The sequence below is a fragment of the Onychostruthus taczanowskii genome, unplaced genomic scaffold (assembly GCF_017590055.1).
Source record: "Onychostruthus taczanowskii isolate IOZ18803 unplaced genomic scaffold, ASM1759005v1 scaffold23, whole genome shotgun sequence".
In the NCBI taxonomy this organism is placed as follows: Eukaryota; Metazoa; Chordata; class Aves; order Passeriformes; family Passeridae; genus Onychostruthus; species Onychostruthus taczanowskii.
Window position 1 is genome coordinate 11,349,219 of NW_024499573.1, and position 10,875 is coordinate 11,360,093.

General features: G+C 45.6%; 1 protein-coding gene across 1 annotated transcript; it reads left to right on the top strand.

Annotated features, from left to right (window-relative positions):
• Positions 1–1,067: 1,067 nt before the first annotated feature.
• GPR37 (G protein-coupled receptor 37) lies at positions 1,068–10,354 on the top strand. The gene is given in 3 exon segments (XM_041405470.1): positions 1,068–1,585; positions 1,587–1,914; positions 9,307–10,354. Coding segments are annotated over 3 exon segments (1,308 nt in total). The 5' UTR covers positions 1,068–1,424; the 3' UTR covers positions 10,126–10,354.
• The last annotated feature ends 521 nt before the right edge of the window (positions 10,355–10,875 follow it).

Genomic DNA, 10,875 nt, shown 5'->3' on the forward strand with positions numbered 1-10,875 from the left:
TACAAATGCAAGAAATAAAACCATACACAAACGTCCATAGCAGGAAAGGAATTTGCGGAGACCCTTCTGATGCTATTCCACTGGGGGATGATGTGTGAACACCATCTCCTTCGCTCAGCTGCTTCGCTTTGCGCTCTCCCGGGGGAACTCGCTCCCCTTTCTCCCCGTCCGTGGCCTCTGCCCCTACAGCAAGGTGCCCTGGCTGGTCCTGTGCCGTCCCGGTGCCGACAGCTTCCCACGCCGCCTCCAGCCACCCTCCGCCCGCGGTTCGCGCCGGGGCGAGACCCCCGGTACCAGAGCGGGGCGCTTCGCTCGGTCCCGCTGCCACCTGCGGCCCAAGGAGGGCAGCCACACGCTGAGACCGGGGCGCGCCGGTGAGCTGCGGAGAGCCGGCCGTGGGGATGTATCCCCGCCAGGAGAGCTCGGGGGCCGGCGGGAAGCGCCGTACCCGGCCCGGCCCGGCCCCTCACCCGCCCCTCGGCCCGGCCCCTCACCCGCCCCTCGGCCCTGCCGCNCGCGGCGCTCGCCCGCCTCTCCGGCGCGCCCCGAGAGCCGCGGCGGAGCCGGTCCGAGCCAGGCGAGCCGCACAGGGCTGAGCGGGGCCGGAGCCGCGGGGAGCCGGCAGCAGGAGCACAGCCCGCCGGACACCGGCCCCTGCCTGCGCGGGGGGCCGTGGCTGCCGCCCCGCTTCACCTGGTGCCCGCACGACTCGGGAGGCAAGAGCAGCCCCGAGGGGTCCGTCCCGGGGCTTGCCCGCCCGGCGCCGGCAGCATCTTGGCACCTTGGCCGTGCTAGCCGTCCCCTGCCCGCGTGCGAGTGCTTGGGGGTGCAACGATCGACCCCGGCTAGAGTTTTGCAAAGCTCTGAAACACCTTAAGCTGCGCGCAACAACCTGTGTTCTCCGAGGTGCTGGAGACGAGGAGTTAGTGTTCGCCACCGCCCGGCGAGGGGAGGTGTCTTCCTAGAGGGACCTTTCCTGACCCGTAGAGCCACTGGGTGCCCGCGGCAGCAAGAGGACGCAAATGGGCAGCACGAGAGCGGTGCGGCTGCTGGCGGGGAGGCAGCGGTCCCGGGAAAGGGCGGAGCGCCGTGGGGGGGTTCTCCCGGCGCTGCACTTGCTACATTAACTCGGCGCGTCGGAGACGGCGACACAACTTTCCGGGTCTGCCCCGGGCGTCGGCGACAAGAGGCTCCTCGCCGCTCCGCTCGTCGCGCCCCCAGCGCCGGCCGCTGCCCGCGGCGGACCCCGGCGGCAGCGGGAGCCGCGCTCCGGCGGCAGCGGCGTCGTGGCCGCTCCTGACCCGGCCCCGGCCGGGAAGGCTATCCCCGGGAGCCGGGTGGGCATGTCTCCCGTTCCCAGCCCCGCCGAGCGAGGCGGCCGCCGGGTCTGAAGGAGAGCGGGTGAGCCCCGCCGCCTCCCGGCCATGCGGCCCCTCCGCGCTCCGCTCGCCCTGCTCTGCCAGGTGCTGGGTGCGTGGGCTGCCTGCGCCCTGGCCCCGGACCCCGTCGCAGCCTCTGGGCCGCCGGCGCCTCCGCAGCGCTCCCGCTCGCCGCCGGCCCCGCCGAGAGAATCCATGGGAAAGGGGCAGCGCCGGGGGCCGCGGCAACGCCACGGGGCGCCGCGCCCGGCTCCGCAACCCCTTCTACCCTCTGACCGAGGAGTCTTACGGCGCCTACGCCGTCATGTGCCTCTCCGTGGTGATCTTCGGCATCGGCATCATGGGCAACATGGCAGTGATGTGCATCGTCTGCCACAACTACTACATGCGGAGCATCTCCAACTCCCTGCTGGCCAACCTGGCCTTCTGGGACTTCCTCATCGTCTTCTTCTGTCTGCCGCTGGTTATCTTCCAGGAGCTCACCAAGAAGTGGCTTCTAGAAGACTTCTCGTGCAAAATCGTCCCGTACATTGAGGTAATGTACGTGGGTGGGGATACGCGGACCCCGATCTCCTCTCCCCGCCGCTTCCCCGCCGCAAGCCTGAGCCGTGTGCGGAGCCGGCGCTGCTCGCTGTCATTGCTGCCGGCCCGGGGGCGTCCCGGTGCTATTTGGTTCGGGTTTCCTGGGTGCTCTTGCGACGGAGCCCGGCCCCGTCCCGGCCCCGCAGGGAGCGGAGTCGGCAGTGATCGCACCGGGTCCAGCGGCACCTGGATTTCTGTGGCTCCCGCTGAGTGCGTCCGGCGCTTCCTGCCACTCGCACGACTTCTGCCAAACTTTCCTTGTTCCCGTGGCCCTGAAAAACAAGTGATCCTCTCAGAATTAGATTTCAAGTTTTTTGCTTTATTTATTTCAGTGAAGATGGATCTGGAAAGCGGCTTGAGGGGATAGCTTGTAAGGAGGTGATTGTAAAAATGGGATTATCCCATTAATGGAGTGTCTGGGCTCTTAACTTATATTTCAGCGTTCAAATCTCACGTTTATTTAGCTGCTGGTTTGTTGGTTTTTTTGTTGTTTTGTTTTTGGGGTTTTGTTGTTGTTGTTGTTGTTTGGGTTTTTTTGGTTCTTTTTTTTTTTTTGTTTGTCCAGCTCCGTTTAAACTGCAGCTTCTTGGCAGTTGTTCAGCGGCTCTGTCAAAGAAGCTCTCAGACAGCTGGCCACAGTCCTGCCGGCAGTGCTCAGGTTGTCCGCTTTATTTATTTACTGGAACTGAACACTGAGACTTGCTGCTGCGGTGGTAGCCTGGAGTTCTGGCTGGCTCTCCTGTATTCCCAAAACCTTATGTCCAACATTATTCTGTAACTGAGAGCTGAGGAAACAACTGGTGGTTCTCTTGTCCTAAGAACGAGCTATTAGAAAAAAGCCCCCAAACAAACAAAAAGCAACCCCCTATCCCCCTCCCAAAAAACCTTCGAATACCCAACTTTTTATTAATACAGAGTGTCAGTTTCAGCAGCACATTAGTACACAGCAAAACAGAATTAACTGTCAAATGATACTATGATATTTTAAAGTGTTAAGAAAGATGTGTGACCTGTGTAGCCATAAAATTGCCACTGCTTCTTTCATCTGTTCAGTTTATTATTGGTGGTATTGGACAAAGGGTGGAGCTGTGATATGCTTAGTTGAATTCTAGGCCAGTACTATACTACCTGCATTTAAAAAACTCAGAGTGCACTTAAGTGATTTGCATTTTAGAAGACATGATGCAGTAAATATGTATTTATTGAGAAACTGATAGTTCTTGAATCCTTTAAAATTCCTGAAATGGATTTTGGGGCTGCTGTGTTAACCAGTAAGATAAGTAGCAGTGTTTTAAAAGGAACCATTTCATTTAAAATAGGGTCGTTTGTGTTTCAAGGACGTTCATGTGACATTTCATGCTTTCTAACCCTTTTTTGGTGCATCTACATGCAAAGTTGAAATAGATGAGTAGTTTAAATGATTTGTGTGGCCACACTGTTCCTCAAAATTAGTTACTTATGCTTTGCGTAAGCAAAATAATACTGCACTTTGGACACTAAAGAGTTTTTCAAACTGAAAGTAGTTTAGCTGAAATGTAGTTGTTGAATTTCAAAACTGTAATCCCAAAAAATATTCAGCTGCTGCTTTACGCCATTATAATTTATTGTTACCTTATTTTTTCACTTTAAAGTTCTGTGGATGTCTAGAGTTGGTCTTATTCAAGAACTGGCACCAGTCCAGTCAAGATGAACTGGTGACTGTATTAGGCTTAATTATCACTCGTGTCTAAAAGTAAAGCATTTTCCTTGTCCTTGAGGAAGTATAATTAACTTAGTTCTAAAGTTAAGCTCTTAAGAATGTAAGGTCTTAGTTACAAATATAAAGAGGTCTAGCCTTAGGGTTCTGTGTTGCCCCCAGAATTGTGTATTTTTTTTTCAGTGTCATTAAATATAATACTCATGTATATAAAGTATCTCATCACCTTGAGAGGAGTAAGTAAAAGGCTGGATTTCCCTCTCTGTAAACTGTGGCTATAAGAGGCAGATACTGAACACTAGTGGATCATGACTCTCCACAGTTCACCTGGAGTCTGGAATGAAGGACACTGTCCTGTAAATCAGGATTTGACCCTGCTGAGGCAGAGAAGTCACCTAGAGCAAAGGTTCACCGCTTTCCAAGTGTTGATCTAACCTCACAGGCATTACACAGTGACACTGACACCACCAGGAGCAATGCAGATGTGTAGCATGTCATGAAATCCATCCCAAGTGCAGCTGCTGCTCCTTGCTCTGTCAAGGATTGTTTACAGCAGCACATTCATCTGACAGCTGAACAACACTCTCTTTTCCTTTGTAACTCATCTGGGCTGGCCCATCTTCTTCTCACACAGAGGGAAAGAGTGAGCTCTTCTTAGCTCCTTGAGAGGAAAGCTTTGACAGCTATCTTCAGGAGAAGTTTCCAGACCTTTGTGGAATACAAATAGAATCAATAGAATCATCTTCCTGAAGATGGACATGTTTTAACCTCTTGTTTGTGTTTTCCATAAGTTTGCACAGTGTTTAGTTCTTGTAAGGGTCTCTTGGTTCCATCTTTTCATCTCTTTATTTTTGGGGTTTTTTTTTGCACACACTTTTTAGAGAGAGAGCTAAATGTCTCACCTGGGTTTGTAGATCCAGAAATATCTCAAGCATCAAAACCCCTTATTGGCCTGAGCCTTCTGTCATGTCAGCTTTTACTCTCAGAACTAGAGAACAGGGGATATTTAGGGAAAACTGACAAATCTACAAGAGCCCCCCCCAGTATGTTGCAATAACATGTTCAAAACCTGTGAAGTTTAATGTGGATGTGGAACAGCCATCAGAAAATGATAAACTATAATGGTTTGAGGAACAAAAGGTCATTTATATGATATAACAGGAATGGATATCCAGAGTCTACGGGGTGTCACTGATAGCTCAGAGGTGACTTGGATAATAGTCACCAACCTCTTCTGTAGTTCAGCTTTCCCATTGCAATGGGAAATGTTTTGTATACCCATCTCGTCTTGTAACAAAGGATTTGTGCCATGTAGTTTTAAGAAATTCTTTGCTATCAACACAAAATATATTCTGTCTTAGAAACTTCAGCTTCAGCTGGTAGAAGGGTCCACTTCTTATAACACCTTTATTTTAATTTGTTCAACATAAACTTAGTCTACATTGTTTCCACTCACTACTCCACCAGAATGGTCACTGTCATTTCTAGCCTGGAATTGCTCAGAGCTGGTTGATTTCCATTCTGTTACATTCACTGTCTTTTGGCTTAAGTAACATTTGTATCTCCTAACACATTTTTTTTGGTAGATAGCAGCAATATCACTTCTTGATCTTTGTCTTAGTGGGTGGAATGACCCAGCCTCTCTTTTATATTCACTAACAGAATTTGGCCTGTGTTGGTCTTTTCATCCAAGTCACCTTTTCTGATTTTATTTCTGGTTTTCATTACTTTTGACTAGAAATTAGTGGGACAAAATTGAGTCTTTTTTCCACAGCCATAACTCATGGTAATACATCTACACTGCTCTGCTGGTCAGCCACAGTCTCTGCTCCTGCAAGCCAGGGCCAAGAGCTGTGGGACCACAGCCAGGAGAAGAAGTAGGGCAGGCCAGGAAAGGCCTGGGAACATTTTGGTAATTGTTAAAAGTTTGTGAAAGGGGAACCAGTATGTTGGAAGAGTGGACAGGAGAACCGCAATTATGCTGAGCATTTCATGAGTTTGCGATTGTCCTCTGTGGCCTCAATTCCCCAAATCAGTTTTGACACTGTTGACTAACAGCTGCTGAGCTAATGACCAAAGGTTTATGCAGTATCTTGAAGGGACATCACAGTGCCCACTAGCTCGGTCAAGGCTTTTTAAAGAGCAACAGTGTTTAAAGAGATTCTTTTGTAACAATAATGTCTTCCTCTGTGTGCATGCTGTAGCTAGCAATCCCTTCAGCAGCAGTTCTCTGCCCAAATGGTGTGGGTATCTCTCAAAGCAGGGGTTCCTTCACCACTTCCTCAGAGCAGATTGATGGTCATTCAGCTGGAAATTTGGGGACTTTTCTGATTTCATGCGGTAAGAGAAAGTTGTAAAATTATGTCATCCTGAATGTCTAGAGACTGCAGGAGCATCTTCAGTGGACAACAGGGAAATAAGCCAAACAACTAAGTGAGCTAGTTGAGCTCACAACTACTGAGCCTGAGTTGCCCTTGCCTTGCCTCATTTCCTGCCAGGTTGGTGGAGTTAAGATTGGAACAGCATATCAGACACTCAGCTGTTACCAGGAGAGCACCATTAAACTCCATGTGGCCTTGCACCACTTTACGATTTGTTAATTTGTGCTTTACTTCTCCCTGTCAAATTAATGATCTTAATTCTGTAGTTATTTCAAGGCAATATAATACCTGAAAAGAAAACTTCTCTGAATTTTTTCACACTTTCAGCTTAACTCTAATTATTAGTATGACTGGTATGAAGAAACACACCTAGACTGAAATTGTGTGAACGTGCAGAATGCATGTCCCAGTTCTCACCCATAGGTTTTGAGCAGCACCCATTGATTTTGCTGGCTATTACTCATAGTCTGCTCTGTGGAGTAAGTAATCCAACCCTTGAATTGCTCTACTGCATTTAAGCAAGTCAGCTGGAGTGAATCCATGATCATCTGCTTGAGTGTTTTTGTTTGGTTTTCGCAAGCTTTTCCATGGCATCACTAACTCTGCTAATCTACAGAAAATAGGAAACTGTTGCTTGTTCCAGGGAAACACTGGCTTTGGTTAGCTTGTTTCATCAGTAAATCCACGGGAGGGTTTTCAAAGCCGCCTTCCAGTATTCCTAGTTGTTTCCTCTTGCTCTATTTCCCTGTTTTAAGCCTGCAAGTTGCTGGTCAGTTAATGTGACAGGAACCCCGTAGGTTATGTTTCTTCATGGCAGACGTGTCTTCTTTCATTAGCCCAGCCCTAACAGCTGCAGAGTTTAATGTCTCGGCCGCTGTGTAACAACTGTTACACAAAAGTCTGTTTGCAAGGAAATGCTGAAGCCATGCAAGTGTCTGCCTTGGGCTGGTGGGAGGCTCACGCCAGAGCTGAAAGGAAACATCTTAATGTACAGAGACTCAGGTTTTCTTCTGTTTTGCTGATTTCTATTTCAATCCCTGTTCATTTCCAGATCTCAGTTATTTCCCTGTCTCTTATAGTTGTAGCAAGCTGAGTCCTGACCCTTTTGTTATTCATGTTGCGTGTTAAGGCTAAAGGTTTTGCTGTCACTAAGAGATTTGAAGACTGCACACACATTTAAATATTTTGGAAACAAAGTTGCTAATCTTGAATTTAAAAATCTGACTCCGAGCTGTGATACAGGAAAATCATATTTCATGATTAGGAAAATCATATTTCATTAAATCATTTCATGATTTCATTAGATTATGAAATCATATTTCATTTTCAAGAAATTTCATGTTTCATATTTTCATTAGTTTATCACTGTTCATTAAGATCTCCCTGTAACTATTTTTCTTTAAATGTTTTTATTTTTTTTTTTTCAGTATTTACCAAGCTTTCTTTGAATCTTGTCAGACTATTAAACTTCCAAATCTATGGTTGCCTATTAAAAATGTTTATTGTAGTTCCTTGTCATTATTAAATATTTCTGCAAGTTAATTAGTAAGAGATTGCATCTTACTTATTCCATCTTTTAGGAAGCTGCTTCAAAGAATTCTCCAACCAAGCCAACATCTTGCAGTTGTTATTCCAAGTCCCTTATATTTTTCAGTGATTGTCAATTTTAGCCATCAGATATGACCATTAAATATTGAAGGCCAAAATTAATGATACATTTATGTAATTGTGCATATTTGTGCTATCTATCTTTGAAGAACTTTTTTCAGAGATGCATAAATAGTATTATTTCAATATTATGGTGGAAATCAGAAAGTGTTTCTTAAACACTTTCTATATGAAATTTCTATTCTATATGAAATTTAAATGTAGCATTGCACATCAAATTTTGATCGGCAAAATTATAGTAAACTGCCTAATATTACTTTAGATTTACCAGTTAATTGCCAAAATATGGTTCATTCATTATAAAAGTAAGCGTTCTTTACATTTATTAGCAATATTATTTTACTTTTTTTTCTTTCACACCACATCAACACACTTTCAGCATAACACGTGTATACAAACCCAAGAAAACAAAAATTAAATTTCAACAGGGCACTTAGTCTTTCTCCAATTGAAGTTAATGGGAGTTCTGCTTTAAATTTGAACTGAAGTTGAATTTATTGCTAATAGAATTAGGCCAAAATGTATATAGTCTTCTTGCAAATTTATTTTAGGAAATTAAATTATAAACAGGATAAAATGATCGGAAATGATGTTTCATGACAGCACAAGATTTCTGTTCATGCATAGAATAATGATTATTAAACCCAGAGAACATAAGCATTGCTCTGTACTTGTTCCTCACAGTATATAATTGACAGCTCTCTCCAATCCATCTTTTAATCATTTAAAGAATGAAACTTCTTCCGTTTCTCTTGGCCTACAGTACACTCTCCCACAGAATGTTTCCTATGAAATTAAGCCTAGGTTTTCCTTGATTTTTTTCTAAATGAAATATTGACTATTGGTTATATAGAACCTAATCACTATAGTGAAGATTAGTTTTGCACAGGCTCTGGAAGTCTGAGGATTTCAAATACAGTTGCTTTGAACTTGTGGGGGATGACTTTATGTGCCTACATCCCATCAAAATTTTGCTTAAAAGCCCAAGTCCACAAAAATAGTTGCTGGATCCTACTCAATTCAGTAGATGCCTCATCCCCAAGGTTTCTAAGTTTTGTAGATATGGAAGGTTTAATGTTTTGATCCCCTGCCTGCATGATGAACTTGTTATGTGGTCATAACTTCTGCTGAAGGAAGACTCTCCTATCTCTCCCATTTTGACTTAAAATTCCAACCCCTGTGGTGGAACCAATCTTTCTGAAAAACACCCCTTAGAAAAAAGTGCTGGAGGAAACAGTTTAGTTTTAAATATTAGTCAATTCTTCTATTTTTTTTTGTTTCCATTCAGCATTGCACAGATGCTTGCTTGGACCTCCAGGAGAGGTTGACACCCAGCTGGAATAAGAATTTGTAGGCGAAAAAATAGAAGTATGTACTCTTTTTGGAGTGCGTGCTGGATGGTAGCTCAGCAAACACTGGAAGCTAAGTGCTGTCTGTGATGCTTCTTTTGATGCTGCTCAGCAGCACGGTACTCAACTGCTTCTCTTCCTTCCATCCCCCCTTTTTTTTCTCATTTTCTTTTCCCTTTTCTCCCCCACATTTTTTTAACCTCCCCTAGACAGCACCTGTATTAACCTGTGCCGCCTTTCCTCCTTCCCAGGTGGCCTCTCTGGGAGTCACCACCTTCACGCTGTGCGCGCTCTGCATTGACCGCTTCCGTGCCGCCACCAACGTGCAGATGTACTACGAGATGATCGAGAACTGCACCTCCACCACGGCCAAGCTGGCCGTCATCTGGGTGGGCGCGCTGCTGCTGGCCCTGCCCGAGGTGGTGCTGCGCCAGCTGGCCAGGGACGAGCCCGAGTACAGCGGCAGCCCCCCGGGCGAGCGCTGCGTGGTGAAGATCTCCACGGCCCTGCCCGACACCATCTACGTGCTGGCCCTCACCTACGATGGCGCGCGGCTCTGGTGGTACTTTGGCTGCTATTTCTGTTTGCCGACCCTCTTCACGATTACCTGCTCCCTGGTGACGGCGAGGAAAATCAGGAGGGCAGAAAAAGCCTGCACGAGGGGGAACAAGCGACAAATTCAGCTGGAAAGTCAGATGAACTGCACAGTGGTGGCTTTGACCATTTTATATGGATTTTGCATAATTCCTGAAAACATTTGCAACATTGTGACTGCCTACATGTCCACAGGGGTCTCTCGACAGACTATGGACCTCCTCCATCTCATTAGTCAGTTCCTTTTGTTCTTTAAGTCCTGTGTTACCCCAGTTCTCCTGTTCTGTCTCTGTAAACCTTTCAGCCGGGCCTTTATGGAGTGTTGCTGTTGCTGCTGTGATGAATGCATCCAGAAGTCTTCCACGGTGACGAGTGATGACAATGACAACGAGTACACCACAGAACTGGAGCTCTCCCCATTCAGTACCATTCGTCGCGAAATGTCGACTTTTGCTTCCGTGGGGACTCACTGTTAATTGACCTTAGGACTTTATTTCCTGCATATTTTTCCTTTTTCTTTTTTTTACTTCATATTTTTCTTCTTGAAGCAAAATGCAGGGAAAAAAAATCACTGTTAAAAATTACTCTTGAAAACCAATCTGTATTAACAGTCATGCTTTGGAAAATAATTTCTTTGGTTATTAAAAGGAGAGAAAGAGAAAGAGAAGGAGAGCCAGCACTCAGTTTTACATCATGAGATTTTGTGTGGTGCTAGGATTTCATTGGTTGAGGAGAAGGATCCATATCAATCCGCTTTTATTTAATTCTGTAGTATTTTTTTTGATAATCACTGTAAAATGTTTATATAGGCATTGTGGGCTTTGCAAGGTGTTTTCATGTAAAAGATGTGGTGGAAAGTATTTGAAGGTAGTTTTAATCCAATTACTGTACACTATTTTGAGAGGACTTGGGCTTCAGAGAATTTATAAAGTAGCATAAAAATAAATGAGGTTTTATTCTTTAACTTGATTGTCAATCTACGTTTAACAAACACACCTATGAGTAGTATTAAATTTCTTTAATTAAAAAAAAACCTTTGCATATCATAATTTAGGTGGCCATATTTAATTAACATTTGAGAACTTACACTTGGAGGATATAATTAGAGTGTTTAAGGAAGATGGTTATAATGGTATTAGACTTATAGGACTGGGCTTTTTAAATGTTATATTATGAAGGTTTGATGTGCCTCATTGAAAATTTTCTTCTTAACCTGCAGGTATACA